The sequence below is a fragment of the Podarcis pityusensis genome (genome assembly GCF_964106645.2).
Source record: "Podarcis pityusensis genome assembly, chromosome: 13".
NCBI classification, from domain to species: Eukaryota; Metazoa; Chordata; class Lepidosauria; order Squamata; family Lacertidae; genus Podarcis; species Podarcis pityusensis.
Window position 1 is genome coordinate 2,209,250 of NC_138038.1, and position 22,071 is coordinate 2,231,320.

General features: G+C 42.9%; 2 protein-coding genes and 2 long non-coding RNA genes across 8 annotated transcripts in view; 3 read left to right on the forward strand and 1 right to left on the reverse strand.

The window, feature by feature from the left end:
• LOC308460664 overlaps positions 1 to 498 on the forward strand; it is a 2,127-nt gene extending 1,629 nt beyond the window's left edge. Inside the window, exon 3 of the long non-coding RNA XR_013978701.1 lies at positions 135 to 498. This is a non-coding gene — a long non-coding RNA (uncharacterized lncRNA). The remainder of the gene's footprint in view (positions 1 to 134) is intronic.
• The window catches only part of SUN3 (Sad1 and UNC84 domain containing 3), a 17,035-nt gene extending 14,207 nt beyond the window's left edge, over positions 1 to 2,828 (reverse strand). Inside the window, exons 1-2 of one of the 2 annotated variants that reach the window (XM_080976925.1) lie at positions 2,685 to 2,828; positions 517 to 657 (exon numbers count right to left, since the gene is read on the reverse strand). In XM_080976925.1, the coding sequence (XP_080833051.1) occupies positions 517 to 632 (116 nt within the window). In that variant the 5' untranslated portion in view covers positions 633 to 657; positions 2,685 to 2,828. Of the gene's footprint in view, positions 1 to 516; positions 658 to 2,451; positions 2,656 to 2,684 lie in introns of those variants that run through there. The other variant, XM_080976926.1, reaches the window with a different exon arrangement.
• LOC308460478 (uncharacterized protein C7orf57) lies at positions 2,492 to 21,042 on the forward strand. 4 transcript variants are annotated; one of them, XM_080976932.1, is made up of 10 exons: positions 2,492 to 2,511; positions 3,388 to 3,444; positions 5,055 to 5,252; positions 6,295 to 6,415; positions 6,572 to 6,728; positions 12,086 to 12,133; positions 13,440 to 13,540; positions 15,013 to 15,128; positions 16,061 to 16,211; positions 20,237 to 21,042. In XM_080976932.1, the coding sequence occupies exons 2-10, from the start codon at positions 3,390 to 3,392 to the stop codon at positions 20,277 to 20,279; spliced, it is 990 nt and encodes a 329-aa protein (XP_080833058.1). In that variant the 5' UTR covers positions 2,492 to 2,511; positions 3,388 to 3,389; the 3' UTR covers positions 20,280 to 21,042. The 4 variants fall into 4 exon arrangements, with proteins under 4 accessions (XP_080833058.1, XP_080833059.1, XP_080833061.1 ...); XM_080976933.1 differs by having other exon boundaries at positions 2,493 to 2,511; positions 16,061 to 16,078; XM_080976935.1 differs by lacking the exon at positions 2,492 to 2,511 and adding an exon at positions 2,852 to 2,986.
• LOC308460647 lies at positions 6,745 to 12,069 on the forward strand. The gene is made up of 2 exons (XR_013978682.1): positions 6,745 to 7,615; positions 10,759 to 12,069. It is a non-coding gene; the product is annotated as an uncharacterized lncRNA (long non-coding RNA).
• Positions 21,043 to 22,071: the final 1,029 nt, after the last annotated feature.

A 22,071-nucleotide genomic window follows, 5' to 3' on the forward strand; every position in this document is an offset into this window, starting at 1 on the left:
AAGACGTTTCGTCTTGCGAAGCAAGCCCATAGGGAAATTCGTCTTGCGGAACGACTCAAAAAACGCAAAACCCTTTCATCTAGCGAGTTTTTCGTCTTGCGAGGCATTCGTCTTGCGGGGCACCACTGTATAAGAAATATAAATAAATAATTAGAAAGGAAAACAAGTTTTTTATCCACTATCTATAGCAGGGTGGTGCAACCTCTCAGACACAAGAACATGAAAGCCACACACTGAATTAAATTTCCATATTGTAAATTAAAGTGTTTGTGTTATAGTTAATGCTATTTAAAATATTTAATTAAATATATATAAGTAAATACATGTAATAGATTTAATATCCTTAAATAACATGACATACAAAGTAATGTCTGTGCCATGCAGTCCCCAACCCCAAGCTACTACAGCTGGACAGCTATTTGGGAAGAATAAAGAGAGAACATTTCACCACATTTGTCATATTGTATGTTTCTTGAATACTGAAATAAATTAGTTAATATTCAAAATCATGCATACCTCTCCAAAAGTTGTTGGGTGTCAGAGTCTGAGGTCTCATTGTTACAGCCATTGTTTGCTTCATTAGAGTCTTCTGTTGAATAGATACTCCCTGAGCTCTTTGGGATTCTGTACATATTTTTATGCGCTTACTCCTTGATGCTAAAATAATATGAATAAGGAAATATATAAAAGGGAACTAAAAAGAATTGCAGCGTAAAGGTAAAGGTACCCCTGACCGTTAAGTCCAGTCGTGGACGACTCTGGGGTTGCGGTGCTCATCTTGCTTTACTGGCTGAGAGAGCCGATATTTGTCCGCAGACAGCTTCCGGGTCATGTGGCCAGCAGGACTAAGCCGCTTCTGGCGAACCAGAGCAGCACACGGAAACACCGTCACAGGGATTTGAACCGCTGACCTTCTGATTGGCAAGCCCTAGGCTCTGTGCTTTAGACCACAGCACCACCCGCATCCCTAATTGCAGGGTATACTGACCTAAAATAGCTAACAATGTGCCATTTTAAATGTGGGTGAAATGTTCATAACTGTATATATAAACCATATGTCTGAAACACTGCAGAAAAGGTCCTGAATAAATTGACCTCAAATACTTCTCTGCAACATCAAAGTGGAAAACCTCCCCATTGTCTCTTTCCTCACAAATCCTGTCCTCACAAATCCTGTGTTAAGGGCACATTCAAGATATGAACAGGGTGTGAGCCTGTGACCTAGGTTCTAGGGCTTGCCAATCAGAAGGTCGGCGGTTCGAATCCCCGTGACGGGGTGAGCTCCCATTGCTCGGTCCCTGCTCCTGCCCACCTAGCAGTTCGAAAGCACTTCAAGTGCAAGTAGATAAATAGGTACTGCTCCAGGTGGGAAGGTAAACGGCGTTTCCGTGCGCTGCTCTGGTTCGCCAGAAGCAGCTTAGTCATGCTGGCCACATGACCCGGAAGCTGTCTGCGGACAAATGCCGGCTCCCTCGGCCTATAAAGCGAGATGAGCGCCACAACCCCAGAGTCGTCCGCGACTGGACCTAATGGTCAGGGGTACCTTTACCTTTACTTTAATAACAAAAGAGTGGCCAAAACTCAAATAATGCAATCAGGTAATTTGCCAGACAGGAGATAAACAACACACTCAGGATTCTGTTTTAGACCGCCCCCCGTGATGTAGGTATGATGTATTGGGGGTGGTCTAGAGTTTGAAGGTGGGCAATTTTAAAAGTCTATATAAGGGCTTGCACGCTTGTGCTCCCCCCCCCCGTGTGCGTGTGGGGAGAACCCTGTTGCAACAGCTTTAATAAAGATCAGGCTTACTAGCTGCCTTGCTTCTCAATATTCTCTGGTTGGCCTCTGTTATGTTCTCCTACCAATAGGGAACCTATAAAAAGGAATCTATATGGGCTCTTGGGTACCCCAAGGGAAAAGGAGGTTTTTTACTTATATCAGTGTGAATGAAAAACATGTCAAACGTGCCATTACTATTATTGGAGGGGCACTTTCTACTTGAAATTAGACTTGCAAAAAGCATTTCTTCACCTTAAGCCGGACCTAAAATTACAACAAAAGTATAATTTCCTGAAACAAGTAATCAAACAAAAGTAAATTTAAAGGAATCCTGTTGGAAGTTTTACATATCAAAACTCCTTGAAAGGATTTGTACAGAACCAAGAAGAGGGGTTGCAAAAAGCCTCAAAGAGACCAACAGATATATTTAAGGAAAGCAGACTTGGTCTTGGCTGATCTTCTGGAAATGCAGCGGCAGCGTGCTGTCACACGGCCGGCCGGCCCCGCGCTCTGGCCCCCATATGGGCTGGGGCCTGCAGAGGGGGCAGAGGCCAGCAAGGATTTTGTGGGTGCCCCCCGGGCGTGGTGCCAGCGCTCTGTCACTCCTATTTCATAGAACCAGCCGAGCTTTCTTGGTGCGAGAGCTTCTCGTGGGGACAAGATTAAGATCACCTCTCAGCAGTGTGTATATGGGGACACACACGAGTGCTGGCTGTGCACGTGTGAATCCAGGTACACCCTCGTGGTAACGCGTTCCTGTTCGGACAAGCCACCTCAGAGGCTAAGGGAGCTGAGGTGACTGACATCTGCCTCGGGGCTTGAACTTCTCCCGCGAGTCCTCCTCGACTCCAGGGCTGCTGCGCCCTTTTGTAACCCGCTTTGAGGCCGGCGGGCGGGCGGCTCACCTCGCCGGCTGAGGAAGCCCCTGCCGCGGGGGTGGCCCTCCGTGGGGCGCAGTGGGGCGCCGGCGAGACCCCCTCGCTCGCTCGCTCGCTCTCTCTCTCTCTCCCGGCCGCCTCGCCTCCCTCCCTCCCCCGCTCGGCCTCCCGCTCCCGGGGCGCGCGAAGCCGCCGTTGCCGGGCGACGGGATTGTTTGCGGCCTCCTCCGCCTCTGGGTCGCTCTCGCGGCGGCGCCGGCGGCGGCCTCCCGTCCCACTTGGAACTCGGCGGCGGAGGGTGTCTTCCCCCGGGCGAGCTCCGGAACCAGGCGAGAGAGGGCGGCCAGGGAGGAAAGCGTCCTCCTCCTCTCGCGGAGGGTCTCCCGCCCCGCGCTCCCCCGGCAGCCTGAACCGAGGCCCGTCGGAGAAGCCTCCCCGGCTGGGTCGGGGGTGGGCGGCGTCTCCTTCGGGAGGGTCAGCGGGGAATCGGGTTGGCGGACCCGGGGATTCAGAAGGGAACCCGAGTCCGTCTCTGCCGCGACGCTGTGGGGAACGGGGCACTCGGTTCAGGATGCTCCGAGGTGGGCGGGAAAGTTAGCGCGAAGCCTTTCGGATTCAGAAGTGGGGCGGGGGGGGGGGGTCGGCCGGCTTGCCTGGCTTCTTTGGCGGGGATTTGGCCAAAGGCTTCCTTTTGAAAACACCCCCCCGTTCTCCTCTCCCCGTTCCGCAGGTATGAGGAATACAAATAAAGAGCCCCGCGGACCCCCAAATCGATACGCACCATGTGGCAAGTACACAGTTTATAAATGTGATCTTTCTCATGTAAAGCCTTTCAAAACTGCGCTCTTTTTTATTTTAGTGAAAATAGCTTACATTTGAATTTGACAGGACGCACAGAGCAAAGTATAATGACTGTGGATCAGTGTCTTCAGCGCAAAAGAAAGGCAAGAGGCAGGGGCAGAAAATGGTGGTCCTGACCACAGGACCTGCCAAGGCAGCCCCTGCCCTCCAGCCAGCCCTCAGCTATAGAGGCTCAGGAACAGCCAACGATGCTGTTTTCTATACGCCAATACTTTTTCCGTCTTAAAATCCAGCTACTACAAGTTCATTTTCTGTTTCACACAATTAAGTCCATAAGAAGTTTCCAATCCTTAATAAATGTCAGTGATTTTTCTTTAATTAATCACATTAACTTTGCCATCTCAGCTAAGTCGAATAATTTTACCAACCATTTCCCCATAGTAGGTAGGGCTGTATCTTTCCATCTTTGTGCATATATCTTTTCTCAAACTTTAGTTCGGGACTATATAATACCTTTCTCAGAACTAGATCCTGTGGTGTTTACAGTGTTTAGACATCTTCATTTTGTACAGTAAGCTCGCTACTTATGCACATTTAGCTCGTGTGCATTCAGCTTTACATGCTTGGCAATTTAAAAATAAAAGGGGAGGCAGGCAACCAGGAGAAAAGCTCCTATTCTCTCTTCCATGCAGGGGTGCCAGCTTGAATAAAATACTGGGGGAGCCCAGGTAAGCCACGCCCCACATAAATGTCGTGTGCACACACCATTTGAATGGCAATGCCCATCAACTTTGGGGGGTAGCTGCTCCCTCAAATATTTTATTGGTGGGCCGAAGGGACCTTGACCCCTAGGAGTTGGCTCCTATGCTTGCACACATACACATTCTTGTGCACACTTCTTGTTGTGTCCAGGAGGGAAAAATTGACCAAGATTCTAGTTTGGAGGAGAAGACTAAAAGAGGACCAACAGAAGCAGTCATGGAGCTGCTTGGAGACAAGAAGAAACAATTTGACTGGTGTGTTTTTGCAGTAAAGGGCAGGAAAAGAAGACCAGAAAAGCGGAAGTAAATGATGCCTTTTGGATCAATGAGGAACAGTGTAGAGCTAAAGGAGAAAGCCAGGAGGGTTACAGCAGCAGCCAAGCACCTTGCGGGGTTCACAGAAAGAGCTGGGGGGGGGGTATGTGTGGCCATTGGGCTGCAGGTTGGGCTATCCTGATGTAGAGACATTTCTATCTGACTTGGCATTGAAATGCCCTTGATCTTTCTAACTGATGAACAGTACCAGGAGAGGCAGCCAGGCTTTTAATTATGTGGGTTCCTGTTATATTAGGTCATTGGTTTTTGTAGTAATGGGGAGTAGAAGTTATATAAATTATTCTTTATAAATGTTTTTTTTTTTTTAAACTGGAATAGTTTTCCCGTTTTTCATTGTTTTTTATAATTATAATTATTACTTACTGAATATATAAAGACTGCCCTATCTATACCTGGAGGTCTTAGGGTGGTTCACAGAACAAAATCAAATTAAGTTTATACCACTTAATATAATACAAATCTCAAAATGTGATGTTCATCTTTTTGCTTGTTAATGCAGATTGGTACTATCATGTGCCACTCAAGCGATCAGAGGAGTCTGTTAATTCTGAAGCTCAACAGCAGCCAACATCCCAGATCCCAGGTCTCGGTGATTTTGGAGATCCTCACAGTGAGATTACATTTGGGGGGCGAAGGAAGTGGATTAAAGACACTGACTCGGAATATGTAAAGCTGGCAAAACAAGGAGGCCGACCTGGTAGTTAAAATTCATATGAATCTTATGGCGATTTCAGGAGGCTTGTACATATAAATGGTCTGGAAAGTGCTATAAGAAATTTGGGGACATTGGGGAGGATAAAACACACAAAATATGGATGTTCCATGCCACCTTGAAAGCGGTGATGTTGCAGAAATGCAGGTTCTTTTGTTTTGAAAGAACCCACAATTTTAGCAGTATTCTGTAACCTTTTGTGGCAATCTTGGTTGAATTCATACTTAACAAAAAATTGCACATTTACCTTTGAGTAAGGCCAACTGAAATCAGTGGGCTTACTTCAGAGTAAAAGTGCATTGACTCAAGCTGTAAATGCATCACCTTACCTGAAAGCAGCTATCAGAGGAAACTTGCACATTTTTTTCCAAATAAGTAACAGCCTTGGGGAACAATTTTATTTGTAAATCAGCATGGAGGGGAGTTAACCCAGGCATAAATGCAGTTGCTTTTGTGTTTTTATTTCTGTATATTGGTTTGCTCTGTTAGTAAGTAGAGATCTTCTGACAAATGATTGTTTCTCTTGAATTCAAATAGAAAAAAAAAATGAAATCATTTGATCTGTTTCCCTTCCCTCCTTTTCTGCCTCCATTTGGATATTTTCAGTATTCTTTTTTGTAGTGTAGGGAATTGGGGAAGGCAGGCAGATTTGTGTGTGAGCCATGGTGCATGAGTGTGTGTGTGAGAGAGAAAATAAGTTTCCCTGTCTACTTAAAAAAAATTCATGCTTGAAACATTTGTTGGGAAGGCACATTGGTTAGAGCAGCAGTGGACGACCTTCTCAGGGCCAAGGACCACATTCCCTCAGGGAAATGTGATTACAGGCTGCATACTAGTGGCAGGGCCAGCACCAAGAGATCCTGTCGTAGGTCTCTGCCACCTAGTATAGTTTGCCCCTTAATCTCATGGGGAGGGATAGAATGAAGCATTTTTCATATTGCCCTCTTGTTTTAAGAATGTCCAGAAAACTAGTTATCTATTTGTTTAAAAAAACAAAACTTAAATAACTTTGTCTCCTTCACTTAAGACTTGTTGAGACATTTTACACCTACTCCACGGAAAGTGTCTCTGGGGTCTTATGGTGCACCTGAGTGGTATACACATCATGGAAAACCTGCAGCAGCAACAGCAGCAGCTGATGAGTCTAAGTAAGTATTCTGTCTTCATGCTAATCTCTTTTGGGTGACTGAGGAAGAGTGGAGTTGAAGAATGTTGAAAGGAAGAAAATGTCACAGCATTTGGAAGCACCTGGAACCTTTCATAACAAAATACTTCACAGTAAATGGTAAAACTGTTTTCCGCAGGCCTCGAGTTTCAGCTATGCCAGACTACATGATCCACGAGGAGTTTAAGGCTGATCAACCTGCCAGCTATGAGCCTAAAAGAGGGCCTTTTGATTTTGATATGAAAAGTGTTTGGCAAAGAGATGCTGAAGACAAAGAGAACAAAGAGAAAAGAGAGGTATGTGAACCTCTCTTGGTTGGTGAGTGGGTCAGGACAGCAGCACCTCACGAAAATCCCAATGAACTAGCACACCTGGTGTTTTGTATTTCTCTGCCTAATAATGTGGGTCTCTGTCAAATTTGCAGTTGAAAATATATTCTTCTTCTTCTTCTTCTTCTTCTTCTTCTTCTTCTTCTTCTTCTTCTTCTTCTTATTTGTATATGCATCCATAGATTTCAGGGCAGATCTATATCAGGTATTGCTGTGGGTGCCAATCAAAAAATGGCCGCCATGGGGAAATGACATGGCATAACACAACACAGCTGCCATGGAGAGTGCGGCATAACACAAAATTAGAGAGTACAGTCGTGGTGAAGCTTTTCCCATGACTTTATTTCCCCACCAAAAAGGTTTCACTTACTGATTTTCTGTCTGCTACGATGCAGAAATGCCTGTTTTCCCCCAGTGCCAACCCTAAACCAAAGCCTAGGCTGCCATCCTGCATCCACTTACCTGGGAGCAAGCTCCATTAAATAAAAAGAAACTTACTTCTGAGTAGATTACATTATACTGTAAGTTAACTATACAGTGAATTCTTAATGAGTGCTTGATCTTTAACTGCTGTACAGCAAGTGACATGCCTCTTTGCAAATGTTTCAAATTTTCCTTTTGAAGTTAACATCCACTCAAACATTGTTTAACAGTATTTGCAGAAAATAACCTCTAGAAACTACCTGATCTCAGATGAAGCCACCACAAACAAAATGCACCCTGGCTGCTAGGGAAAGCAAGAGGACAAACTACAGAGATTCCAGGAACTAAAAAATAAGACCGAAGCAGGAAAAGTGCACTAAAGGGCAGGGTGGAAGAGCAGCTCTTTAGGACCCAGCATTTCCTGTTATCTGGTGTCCAAACAGCTCACTTATCAGTCACAAATCCGTCTTCACTCATTGGCTAAAAACATTGATAGGCAGGAGCAGACTGGCTCATTTCATAGAATTTGTGGAAGTGTTTAAAAATGATCATATCCCCTTTGGGGGCAAGGTGCTCGATAAGTTGGTCCAGCTGCAGGCATGCTTGGAGGAAACTGATCACTTGGATCCATTCCCCTCTGGTTTCAGGCCTGCCTGTGGCACTGAAACCACATTGGCCACTTGGGTTGATGACATTTGTTGGGAAAGAGATGGGAGCTTGAGTTTGCTTGTTCTGCTTGATCTCTTGGTGGCTTTCAATCCTGTTAACCACAATACCCTTCTAGAGGAGCATATTGTCTCAGGGAGGTTGGGGCTGGGGACCTTGTTCTTCAGTGGGTCCACTCCTACTTCCTGGGACATTTCTAAGAAGTAGTTATGGGAGGTTAGCATTTGGTGTCCTGTAGTGTCCCATAGGGTCGCATCTTGTTTCCCATGCTATTTAACATCTGTATGAGGTCTCTGGTTCTCTGATCAGGAGATTTGGAGTGGAACGTCATCAGTATGCAGATGACACCCAGTTCTATCTCTCTGTTTCATCTGAATCAGGAGAGGCAGTTGAGGTGTTAGACAGGTGCTTAGAGGCAGTGGTTTGGATGTGGGCCATTAAACTGAAGCTGAATCCTGAAAGTGGTGTTATGTGTCCCAAGTTCTGATGTCCAGGAGGTGAGGAGATGGCTTGTTCTGGTGAGAGCAGGTCCACAGCTTGGGGGTGTTTTTTGAATTCAGCGCTGACACTGGAGGCTCAGGTGGCCTTGGTGACCAGGAGTGCCTTTTCCCCCAACTGTGGCTGGTTCACCAGCTATGATACCTTTTAAACAAAACAATTTGGTCACTGTACTCCATGCTGTGATAACTTCCAGATCATATTGTTGCACTCTGTTCTGTGTGGGGCTGCCCTTGAAGTTACAACAGGAGCTTCAATTAGTCCAAAGTGCAGCGGCCAGATTACTGGCTGGCGTTCTGTTTCGATCTCACATAACCCCTGTTTTAAAACAGCTGCAGTAGCTGCCAATTTGTTTCTGAGCCCATGGTGTTCACAGTGTTTATAGCTCTGATTGACTCAGGCCCCAAAGCAACTTACAATCACAAAAATCAGGTGGGTCCTAAAAATATACCTCTCCGTAAGAAGAGCTCTGCTGGACAAGGCCAATGGCCCGCCCACTCCAGCCTCCTGCTGTCATAGTGGTCAACCAGATGCCTGTGGGAAACCAGTTATTACCCAACTTTCACCCTAAGGTCACATAATAATCACTGCCATGGGGCCTTAGGATGAAAGGGGGGTAATAAATGAAAATAATAATAATATTTTTTCTATTGAATTACACAAGTTTATTTGCACTGAACATGAAATGTCACCATATGATGCTGTTTCATTCAGAACCAAGCTGTGTCCTGGAACTGGAAAGAAACTATCAGCGGCTAAATTGATGTTGGCTCTGTATAGACTCCAGAATCCTTAAAACTAGACTAGTTGCAGACCCTTCCTTTACCTTCCAGCCACAGAATGTGTTGTAGGACTTAACAACACAATCCTCATATATAATGTCTTCCACGAACTGCAGCAGATTTGGGGGCTGGGGTGCAGACACTTGTATTTTTTGTCACTTTTAGAAAAAGCTGGAGTGTGCCTACAGTTTATAGAAATCAACTTTTTTTTGGAAAAAGTATGGTATTTGGGTGCTAAAATCTACCATATGTTTTGGATAGTCGTTTTTCTGTATGTCTCTCTTCTCTATGGGTCTGGCTACCTCTCAAGATACTGTATTGTTGCCAAACTCTGTACAAGGGTTCCCGAGGGGGAGATGGTAGTTTTCATCAATGTTTGGATGCCAAGGCACCATTTTGAATCAAGATGGCGGATCAAAGCATGACTTTGGTGTGAGTTTGCCTGGTTTTTGACGTAATGGGTCCAGACTACACCAATTTGGATGGTTCTGAAGATACTGTTGTCCCATTTGGCAGGATAGTTCCTACCTGCACCAGTTTGGATGCCTCTTGAGATACTGTCACCAAACTCTGCATCAGGGTTCCTCATATGGAGGTGGTCTCATATTCATCTGTCTTTGGACACCAGGCACCATTTTGAATCAAGGTGGCAGACCGAAATGTGACTTTGGTGTAACTGCTCAATTTGGTAGGATGGGCTCAAAGTACACAGATTTTTATACCTCTGAAGATATTGTCACCCCATTTTATAGGACTTTGCCCAATTTGGAATGACAGTTCCAACCTGCACCAATTTAGATGCCTCTTGAGATAACATCACCAAACTCAGCAAGACAGTTCCCAAGGTAGAGGTGGTGATCTAATGTTACAGTTGGACACTGGGCACCATGTTGACTCAAGATGACGGATTGATATATGACTTTGCCCAGTATAGCATGACAGGTCCAAATTACGCAGAATTGTACACCTCTAAAGATACTATCACCCTGTTTGGTGGGACTTTGCCAAATGTGATGTGACGTTGCAAACCAGTGCCAAGCTTAGATGCCTTTGAAGAGATAGCGTCAGCACGATCGTTCCCAAGGTGGAGGAGGTGGTCTATGTTTAGATGCCAGATGACACGTTGAATCAAGATGACAGGCCAAATTAACGCTAAGTAAACATTAGCTCCCTTTGCCACACTCAAATTGATTTGGGGCTGGGTCAAGCATTCCCCAGGGAAGGGTGAAGCCCGGGTGGGTAAGTGGATAGTTGTGCACAGCCCTAAAACTCACTAATTACACTATCCTTTGAAAAATCACAATATTTTGGGGTTTCTTCAGATTCCTGGGAAGTGCCAGGCACTTCCCACTAGTGAAGAATATAGTGTGAAACAATTCCTTTGAAGGGTGTAAATTTCTTATGTAACTTGGTTGAGGTTCCTGCATTGCAGGGATTTGAACTCGATGACCCGGGGGGGGGGGGTTCCAACTCATTCTGTGATCCTGGTTATGACTTAAGATGCTTTTTGTATCATTGTAATTAAGCTGACAAACTAATAAAATTATTATCAGGTTTGTTGGTTTTTTTATTTCCCTGCTTAAATTATACAAATTTTGTGAAACTAAGACCTTGACTAAATGGGAAAGAGATTTCTCTGTTCAGGGATAGCTTCTTGTGCCCTTTGAGGACATTCGTGGCAACAGCAGGACTGGGGGAAGAAGTGAAGCAGGTGAGATTTTTGCTCTCTGCACCAGCATCCTTGCTTAGTAACATCGAACCATAGTTTGGCATAGCACTGCATGCAAACCAGGTCATAGTATCTTAATTTGGTGCATTTGTCTCCCAGCTCTTTTAAGGATCCCTCTGAAGTAATATTGGGCACAATTCAGCAAAATTAAGCATAGTAGTTGATTTCAGTAGCAAAGTTGTTTTGATTAAAACCTCTCCCACTTAATTGGGTGAAATTAACTTTGAATGGATAGTGTGGCTTTTGTCCTTCAACAGGAATCACATATACCGTAAACTTAATTTACCGGTAATTGCCTGATGGCCAACCCTTATGGCTAAACCTTGAGAAATAACTGCTGAAATCTTGGATTTAAATTTCATTAGCTTTCTGAAACTTTCATTTTATTTATCTTCTCAGAAGCAAGTCCCATTGGGTGTAATGGGCCTAACTCTCAGATAAGTACATTACTGGATTGCAGTCATAAACTATTTTCAGATACCTGCTTATTTAGAGTTATGGGTTTTAATTGTTTTGTCAGGGTATAAGAAATACTAGCCAGGAGTACTGTTTAAAGTTCAGCCTCCTTAGTTTATTCTATCAGGGAAAAGTGTGTTAGTTCCAGTTAAAGAAATAAATCCTTAAGGACATATCACAGTACAAAAACATTTTAATCCCAGAGGGTTCTTCTCAGGTCTCATTAAAAACATGGAAGCCTCTTGTGCATTCTAGATCAGGTTATTCAAGTGATTATAGATCCATTCTTTTCAGCTTCCAGAATATATGTTCTTTTTTCTGAACATTAATGTTTATTTGGGAGTGTTTTCAGGAACACTGGTTATCTTTTTATATTATTATTATTAAAGCTTCCATACTCTGTTTCTAAAGAGTATGGAACTAGATGCAAAATGGGATAATCAGGAACAAAGGGATCTGTTGAGGGTTACCCTTTTAAAAAAATTAAAAGCAGTATCAGAATCTTGCTGGAGCTGTGGCTCAGAGAGGAGACATAATATTGTGTACATCATTTTCATGATTTAAATTTTACCTCGCCCCCCCCCCCCCCAAGCAGAAAGGTTCTATTCTTTCTGAAATGAAGTTTGTACGGAGGCAAGTCAGGTAGTATACACTTTATGTGACCAAGCTGATCATTTTTGTAAAACATTAAACACTCTTTCCTAATCTCTTTTCTGTTATCTTTAAGATCCATTACTTAAATTGTGTTTTTGTTTTTTAAATCCCAACAGGAAAATGGAGTACAAGTTGAGGGCTCTCCAGGCAGCACAAAAGAAGAGGTGAGTTTTTCTGAAACTAGAATTGGATTTGATAAAAGACAGAGGGAAAATCTCAAATTGACCATTTTAAAGACTAAGCCAAGAAACAGGTATTTGGCGATTCCATCAGCACATCATTGCAAAATCTTTCTCCAAGTTACTGTTGTGGTCTCCCCTCCTTTTAAAAGTCAGTGTTGATTCCTGAATGCATTTGTATTTTTAGTAGTTTTCTAGCCAGCTTCAAAGTTTCAGATTCTGGTAAAGAATAAAACTGGTTAGCATGAAAAGCTTTTTAGTACTGTTCCAATCAGTGCTCTTTTAGTATTCCAATCAGCCTGACTAAGGAGTTCACTCTGTGGTGAAGGGCTGGGATGGGCACGTGTAAGCTCATATTCCACTCACGATCTCTTATCTTGGTTAATAAATTCTGAAGTTTCTGTATGCATCACCCTGTGTGTACTCAAGTTTTGTCATTCTGAAGTATGCATCTGCTCGAAAATGTGAGCTTTTTCTCAAAACCTGAGACTAAACTTGACAAGATTTTAAATGTGTTCTTGTATTTAACATGCAGGGTGGTAATCGTAACTGGAATCACAGCAGGTTTATAAAGCAATTTTAACTCTCTGCCTTCCTCCCGAGGAAAACCCTTCCTCTGGTATTTGCTTTGTAGGGTGAGGAGGAAATCCTAAATTGTCACCAGTGGGGGATTTCCTTCCAAATCTGCACACAAAATTTAAAGAGGCATATAACAGCACGGGCAGTTTGGCCCTTATATTTTAAGATAAAGCTTACAATTTTAGCATTCAAATGGCACATACCACTGGTAATCAGAACTTGAATAAACACAGGTAGTGCAGACACAACATTGCAAATGTGAACTTGCACACATGCTCCTTCCAGCACCTTCTCACTTCAGTGTACATATTTAAAACCTGCACGTTAAAGGTGCACTTAACCTTGCATTAAGCCCTAACAGAAACCAAGCAACCTTAACCACACTTTGGAAGTAATGCTAAGGGTCAATCTACATCTTCTGTTACAACTGATTTGAATTGGGTTTATAGCATATGGGGAACGGATCCAGTCTTGATCAGCCCAACTCAAAAGTTCTAGCCATCACATATCTTTTTTATTTCTCAGCCTAGACAGATCAGATTACTTTGAGTGACAACATCACAAAAACAGGAGCCTAATACAGGAGCCATGTACAGATTGCTACAGAATATATTGCAGGGAATATTCTTTCTTTTTAGCTGTTATTTCAACCTGTTTTAATCATAGGTATATGTATGTCCATTACTGAATTAGCATTATCTTTTTTACACAGATAAAGCTTCCTGCTATAACGCCAAGATACCCACACAGAACACCACAACCTATTGCAGCTAAAGAATTTCATGGAGGAAACCGACTCTACTTCCCTCCAATGTTAGCTAAATATAATTGCTGTGTTTTAAATCCAGACCTTACAGATGGATGTGCAAGTACTCAACTTGCCAGTGTAAAGCTGTGCATAAAATTGTTACCCTTTGCTCCAGTTCAGTTTGCTGTATGAATTAGTGTATTGCATCGTAGTGATGGCTATATGCTGATCTTAACAATAAGCATATAATCACAATAAGATATAGTTGGTAGGCATTGGGGAGGCAGTATGCACACTTTTTAAAAAAGTGTAGTTTATTAAAAACTACCCTAGATTATCATATGTACACTGTATCAGTTATTTGTCAGTGTACCAGATGAGAAGCCTCGTTGGATGTCATGTTACATGACTGGTAATCTGGAACAGGTGAAAATGGAGACCAGAGTACACCTTGCTTTATTTTGGGAACATATTCAAGGGCGTAGCACAGGTTCTCTGCACCCAGGATGCGTGTGTGTGCTGGGGCGGGGGCAGAGTGTTGCTGCGCGAGCCCAAGCCCTCACCGCTCACCAAGCCACAGTGGTCTGAGCCGGCAGCGAGTGAGGCAAGGGGATGGATGGAGAAAGGCTCAAAGCCAGCTCACAGTGAGGGCAGACCAGCAGCGGTTGCCAGAGGCTCTCACCTCTCCTTGGTGGGTGGTGCTGCTGCTGCCATCCTCCTTCCTCTCAGCCAGCCATGAGGAGAAGGAGGTGCTGCTGCAGCCCTGAAGGCCCAGCCAGGGCACAGCTTGGTGAGGGAGGGAGCCTGTCGTGGGGGTGCCTGGTTGTGCCATCTTGCGCCCTCTCAGCAATGCATGCCCCCCCAATGCTATGCTCCTGATATCATTTGGGATTGCTGTAGGCTTGACGTCTTTCGATCACATAAGTTACTTGTCTTAGTTATTCATATTTACCAGTAGTTCCTGTTTTGACTGGGGTTACTTGAAACAACTTTTTATTCACTGCTGGATGTTGAGAAGGTGTGCATCAATGTATGTTGTCCCTATGTGAAGACTTGCACGTGGATCTGTTTTACCAGCTGGCATTCAAAGCTGGTTATATAGCTGGCATACTTCTACTAGAGGCCTTTTTGCCACAAAGCCAGAATGCTTTTAATACCAAAGGAAGCTTCAAAAACACTTTTTAATATAGCACAGAGACCTGGTGTTTAAAAAACCTCACCAGACTTGCTCAAACCTTTGGATCCACCTAATGTAATTCTTTGGCTCTCTGCTTCTCTGCATGTTTGCATTGGGATGCTCTGATGACCATCAGGTTCCCCAGTACATATATTTGTTGTCAACACTAACAGTAAATTACTGTAAGTAACTGTTGAAAAACCATGGCGCCAGGTACCATTTGGACTCACAGCACTCTTCTAAAAATGTCAAAGACTTTTATTTTCCTATTTTTAAAAATGGTTATCATAGTAAAGAAAAAGAAAAGATGGGTACCAGTTTTGATAAAAGGCTTGCTTCTTGTTTGGTGTTCTCGTATAGGCCTGCTCACAAAAAAAACGAACCTGTAAACTTCAGCAAACTGATCAGCAGTGGTTATGGAGATGAGTGGCTTCAACAGCGTGATGACTGGGAGAAAAAGAACTCGCAGCCTAATGGTAAAATTTTAGTTACAGATAGGTAGCCGTGTTGGTCTGCCATAGTCAAAAATAAAAAAAATCCTTCCAGTAGCACCTTTAAGACCAACTAAGTTAGTTCTTGGTATGAGCTTTCGTGTGCAAGCACACTTCTTCAGATACACTGGCAGTGTATCTGAAGAAGTGTGCTTGCACACGAAAGCTCATACCAAGAACTAACTTAGTTGGTCTTAGTTGGTCTTAAAGGTGCTACTGGAAGGTAAAATTTTAGACTTTAAAAAAATAAGCAGTATTTACTGACCTATGTCTTTCTTTGTAACGTAGACCTATGCAAATATGTGTATTAATCCCATAAAACATTCCAATAGATATATGGAAATTGGGCTTCAACTCATAGCTTATTCATTGTATTGCTTACAAACCCGGTACATTGTTTATTCGGGACAAGTTTTGGGGATTTTGTTTCTGTTCAGATAGAGTAGAGCTAACTTAATCTGCATTCATTCTGCAGTATTTGTAGAGCATATAGAAAATAAACTGCTTGAATGCTGTATGTTATACACTAAACCTTTACACAATTTTATATGTAACGTCTGTAAACTCCAACGGAAATTGCTTCCAGGGAAGCATGTACTGGACTTTAGTCTGACATCATTGCTTATGCCAAATCATAATTCCACTTAAAGATGCAAGGTAGCATGGGATAAATGGCACCCAAATATAATATTTATTTTAAAATGCTCCTTTTGAAAAGACTTGCCTTCTAATAAGATAATAGCATTTATGGAATGAAGCCTGTGCAAATATCCTATTGTATTCAAAAGCTTTTGGACACCTTTTTAGCTCATTTGTCCCCTAACAAATACCTTGTAAGACTATTAAAGCAACCGAGGCTTATTTTATGACCTGAATGCATATTAAAGAAAGAATTCCTTTTCTGTTGTTTCTTACAGATTCTCTTCTTCCTCCAAGTGAGTACCAGAAGAAAATAGAAAAGAGGCAGAAAGCTAGGAAACACACATTGTCATACAAAAGAAAACCTAGATCTCAATCTGGACTTGAACTGGGGGCCCAGCCTAAGAAGCCATTCTTCAGCCTCAGAATGTATGCCACCCAAAACACTATCCTACCAGCCCATTTCTGCCTTAACAGACCTAAGAATTATTCATTTCCAAACATATACAGTCTTTTTCTTTAATTGTCAGTAGAATTTAACAGTGAAGGAAAGTAACCTTTTTAAACGTAAAGCTTATTACAAATGTTTTTAATATCAATTTTTACTTCTAGCTTAAGTAATTAATTGGGAAAAAACCTTTTGCTTTGTATAGAGCAGTGGTTTGTTTCTCTTTCCCACCCATTCACTGTTATCCGCTGGCAGAGATCTCCTTTGGTGTCCCAGGGGTGGGCGCTCTCATAAATTCTGCAGCAGCCTCTCCTGTCTCTCCTCAACACCTCACACTTCCCTTAAATTCACTTCCCTCAAGTCTTTGCAATTGGGTATTAGCAGACCTAGAAGAAAATATTTTCTTCTCAATTTTTATTCTTGGGCATATCCAAATAGAGGGCAGTAACACTGCATTTATTTTAAATTGGTTGAAAGTTTTGCTTTGGAAATTCATAATAAAATACAATGATACATTCTACACAAGGTCCCCAATCATGAGAGGGAGATCAGCATATATGCAGTGATGCTTACCTCATTTTTTTCTGCACTGCATCACTGGCTGATTTTAAAAACACTAGAAGCATAGAATTGTAGAGCTGGAAGCGACCTAGGGGATCATCTAGTCCAGGCATGGCAAACTTGGCCCTCCAGCTGTTTTGGGACTACAACTCCCATCATCCCTAGCTACCAGGACCTGTGGTCAGGGATGATGGGAATTGTAGTCCCCAAACAGCTGGAGGGCCAGGTTTGGCCATGCCTGATTCTAGTCCAACCCCCTGAGTAGCTGCTTGCAATGCATTGTGGGATGCTGCTGTTTGGAGAAACAAAATTAAAGTCCTACAGCACTTGCCTATTTTCCACTTGTGCCTCACTGGATGAGGCCATTATGCAGAAGGCTGCAAACTCAAGAAGAATCTAGAGTTCATGATGTAATGCACATACACAATAGTAGGGCTGGAAGGTATATGTAAGTCAAGTGTTTCCATGTATATAGAATTTATCACATCCAAACTGTTTCTTAGAACTTAATTCCACATTTCAGAAGCTCACAGGTAGGAAGGTTATATTTGTGTTGTAGTGTCTGTAGAGAATGGATCAAGCATAGTTAAGATATCCACAGTGATTTCCAAAGGGACCATGTATGTGCTATGTTGGAGAAGGTAAGAAAAGGCAAGAAAACTGATTAGCCAGGATGGCTGAGACAAGGGGAGAGTTGTTCTATGGAGTTTATTAAACTTGTTCATGCAGCTGAGGTCTACTAAAGCAAAGCAGAATACTTTTAGAAAAGGACAATAATCCAAATTAGGACAATGAACTATTGTGTGTCAGAATAACAACTCTGTTATATGCCTCAATTATTACATAAAACCCATCATTTTAAAAATTATGCTGCAATCCCATTCAGCCAATGTTTCTTTATATTTCTGAGCAGGCATGCATGGGATTGCACTGTGACGCTCTAGTCCTGTAGAAGTAGAAGTAGGATCCACTGACAGCAGGGTTTTTTTTCCGAGTAAAGGTGCACAGCATTACATGCCATGACTAGAATCATACACCCGGCCTAGGAATTTAGTTTAAAGGTATTCATAATCTACCTGCACACATGGGATGCCATGTGCTTGGCAGGCTAATGGACCCCACATCAGCACCATCTCCATTGGTTCATGTGTGCTGGTTAAACATGGAATTTACTATTCTAGGACAGTATTTCCATAGATTTGGGGGGGGGGGGGTAATGTGGAAGTCATCAATGTAATAGAATACTGAGGATATAAAAAAGTGTATTTTTGTTATTTTAAAGAACTTCAGTACTACCATTTAGAACAGACCTCACACGCAATTCATCAAAACCGTTAATAGAACAATAAACAGAGCAATAAAACCCTATTTCCATCTAACCATAAACTCACTAAAACAAGCCCTGCTCAAAGAGCCCCAATTATCTAGCATTCCAATTTAAACTCCAAATGCCTTTCTAAACAGATGTGACTTTGAAGCTAGTTTAAGTGAAATTGGGGAGGGCATCTCCCCAAGGATTGAATTCCATAGGTAAGGGGCCAGGGCAGAGAAGACCCTGTTTCTTATGACCGCCAAACTAATACATTTTACTGTAGGCATCTCAACAGGGTCTCCATATTGCTGCAGGTGGTCCCTAAGGTAACCTGGTCCCATGCCATTTAAAGCAGGGGCGGTTAACCCTTTTCGGGCCAAGGACCACATTGGCCTATGGTCATCCTTCCAGGAGCAAAAGTTGGTGTGGTGAGCACTGGATTTCTCAGTACTGCCTTCCAAAAGACTTTCCCGCCAACTCTGCACTATTTTAAAGCATTTTTAATCATGCATTATTACATACAGATACAGGCTGCAGGTTTGCCACCACTATTTTAGAGCTTCCTTGGCAATCACCAGCACTTTGATTTGGACTGGGAACAAACTAGCAGCCACTGTAGCTGGCACAATATTGATGTCACATAACTGACTGCTTGGCCCCCACAAATACATGGGTAGCCACATCTAAAACAGCGCTTGAATAACTATAGGAGGTTATCCAGAAAGGGTAACAACAGGCTTATCAACCTAAGCTGGTTAAAGGCTCTTCTGGATACCACATCTAATTCCCTGTGTTAGAAGAGAGCCCAGAAACACACCCAAGTGCACACCTGACCCTTCGGGGGAAGAAGTGCAATTCTAGTATCTGAAGCTGCAACCAACAGCGCTTGCATTTCATTTCTTTTATTGATTTGGTTGCATTTATGAATTGCTTCCTATGTAACCTCTTGAAGTGGTTTAACACTAAAAGCACCAACAAGAAAAACATACCAAAAAAATCATATACGGTATGGTTGCATCTTATGAGGGGGCGGGGTATGTTCTGGGGTGGTGCATATATGCAAAAATGGGCCGGCTGCCCCACCAGCCTTACCTTCCAGAGCTGGTGTGCCCAGCAGGCCTTTCCAATGGTTGATGTTTTGTTGTGTTCTTTAGATTTTGTTGGAGTGGCAACCCAGTCAGATGGGCATCATATGTTGTTATTTTGTGACCCTTGGGGTCCCTTCCAACTCTACAATTCTATGCTTCTACCTCCCTCCCCTCAAGCAAAGCAGATTACTTTTAAACTCTCCAGATTGCTTAACAGACAAGTCCTCCTCAGCATGCAGGCTCTGGGATGCTCTCAGGGCCTTCCAGGTTTCCGTGCAAGAGCACCCCATATTTCATTTGACAGTCATTTAGATATTTGAAGCTGGCTGTCATATCTTCTCTCAGTCTCCTCTTTCCCAGGCTAAACATATCCAACTTGCTCAACTATTCCTTCTAGACCCTTGGTCATATTGGTTGCCCTCCTCTGCACACCTTCCAGCTTGTCAATATCCTTCTTAAATTGTAGCACCCAGAACTGGACACCGTATTCCTGGTGTGGTCTGACCAAGGCAAAATAGAGCCGGACTATTATTTCCCTTGATCTGGACACTATACTTCTGTTGATGCAGACTGGAAGAGCATTGGCTTTTTTTGTTGCTGCATCACATTTTAGGCTTATGGTCATCTAAGACCCCTTGTTGTTGTTGTTTAGTCGTGTCCGACTGTTCGTGACCCCATGGACGAGAGCACGCCAGGCACTCCTGTCTTCCACTGCCTCCTGCAGTTTGGTCAAACTCATGTTAGTGGCTTCGAGAACACTGTCCAACCATCTCGTCCTCTGCCGTCCCCTCCTCCTAAGACCCCTAGAATGTACTATTAAAGCAACACTGTTCACACTGAAAAGGAAATTAGAAAGAGGAAGGGCAGTCCAAATGTACAAGGAGCAACCCAATTTCATTGCTGTTAGTTCATTTCAATATTACACAAGCAGGGCCATCCTTCATTGACCTCAGATAATCTTTTTTGTACAAGAAAGAAATTGATATTTAATGTCTTTGAGTGAGAAAATAAAATGCTCATTTTTCTGTCACCTCTTGTTTTTCAGATTCAGAGACATCCCAGCCAGAATCAACACAAACAGACAATGAGTAAAAGCAGATACTTCATAGAATTGTCAAAATTCTCACTATTTCAAAACAGCACTGAGTGCAGAAGACTATAATAGAGCTTAGGAAGCAGGCTTCAATAATTATATGTTGATGTGTTAGATTATGTGTCTTTTTAACCAGGATATTTAAACAATGGACCACATTCATTCCTGTTGGTTTTTCTGTTTGTTTCAGTAAGTTTGCAACTGACATGAGTTTGGTCCAATAATCTACCCCAGTAAGTTTTTAAAGCCTGGATGCTTGCTTCTGCTATTAATGCCTCCGCCTGTATCTGAACCTGCTTTCTGCTTCTACTTTTCACCCACTTCTACCAAGGTTTGCCTTGTATCCTCATGTTCTAAAGCTACGTGGGCTGCTTGAGAGTTGGTGAACAGTAGCATCCCTGCAGTCCCGGGACCTGGTTAATGGATGCTTTGCTATGGGGTTGCACTACTGAAGAGAGTCTGTAGTGGAACAAAACACTTGAGACCAGTTTGAGCAACATAACCTTTGCAAAGCTGAGTCTTTATTTTTCTGCTTCCAAGTGTTGAATGGGGTAAGTAAAAAGCCAGATTGTTGTGATGTTTTATATATTTTGAACTTGTATGTATATTGGCATTGAGATTATTATTCAGGAGGTTGGATTGAAATGATCGTTTTCAACACCATTCTCATTTTGTTCTGATGTATACCTCACATCATATAAACTTGCATATATACTTGGAATTCTGTTTGAATAAACATCATAAGAGAATGATAACAATTGCCTTTTAACTATTTCTTAAAACATTAAAGTGGTTTTTTTATCGACTAGGCACATTAGCCAAGACAATTTATGTTACAACATCAAAGGACAAAATTATGATGCAAAATCTACTCAAAAGTTACATTTCACCTGAAACAAAGAGCATATCAAATGAGAATATCATATAGCTTCTGGAGTACTTGAGTCCTGTGTCCAGTTCTGGGAGACACACTTTAAGCTAGAATGTGTGCAGAGGAGGCAACCAGGAGTCTGGAAACCAAGCCCTATGAGGAACAGTTGGGGAGTTGGGCATGTTGAGCCTAGAGAAGAGAGGAGATATGATAGCCATCTTTAAACATCCAAAAAGTTGCCCCATGGAAGATGGAGCAAGCTTTGTTTATGTTGCTCTGGAGAGTAGGACCCGACCCAGTGGATTCAGGTTACAAGAAAAGATTCTGACTAAACATCAGAAAGAACTTTCTGATGGGAATAACTGTTTGACAATGAAACAGACACCCTCAGAAGACGGTGGACTCTCCTTCATTGGAGGTTTTTATGCAGAGGTTGGACTGTCATCTTTTGCGGATGCTTCAGTTGCAATTTGATGACTCAAGTTCTCTTTCAATTCTACAATTTGATGTTTCTCTAATAGCTGGTGCAGTAGTGAGTGACACAACTGGTTTTATATGTCCAGTCCATTTTGCAATGGTCAGCAACCTGGCTGTCAAATTCTGCACAAGCTTTAGCTTCTTAACAGGGTCAGATTTAGGAGTGTGCGTGTGCATGCACTGGGCACTGAGCCGAGGGGGGCACCATCTCAAAGCCAGGTAAGCGAGGCACTGGGATTTGGGAAGGAGGCATGAGCCCTCAGGCCCTCTTCCCCAAGCCGTTAGCGCTTTCCCAGCCAGGTACCTCCTTCCCAAAGCCAGGCGCTTCCTTACCTGCCTTTGGGAAGGCTGGGCAGGGGCACCAGTTTTTGGCCTCGCACAGGGTGCCATAGTACCCAAGTCCACCACTGTTCTTCATCTTCAAAGGCAGCCCTATGTA

Bases quoted from the DNA above. Each gene is read 5' to 3' on its own strand.
- LOC308460478 (XM_080976934.1), top strand. The intron at 12,134-13,439 runs GTGAGTTTTTCT...TTTTTTACACAG, and splicing joins CAGGCAGCACAAAAGAAGAG to ATAAAGCTTCCTGCTATAAC. The intron at 16,212-20,236 runs GTATGCCACCCA...CTTGTTTTTCAG, and splicing joins CCATTCTTCAGCCTCAGAAT to ATTCAGAGACATCCCAGCCA.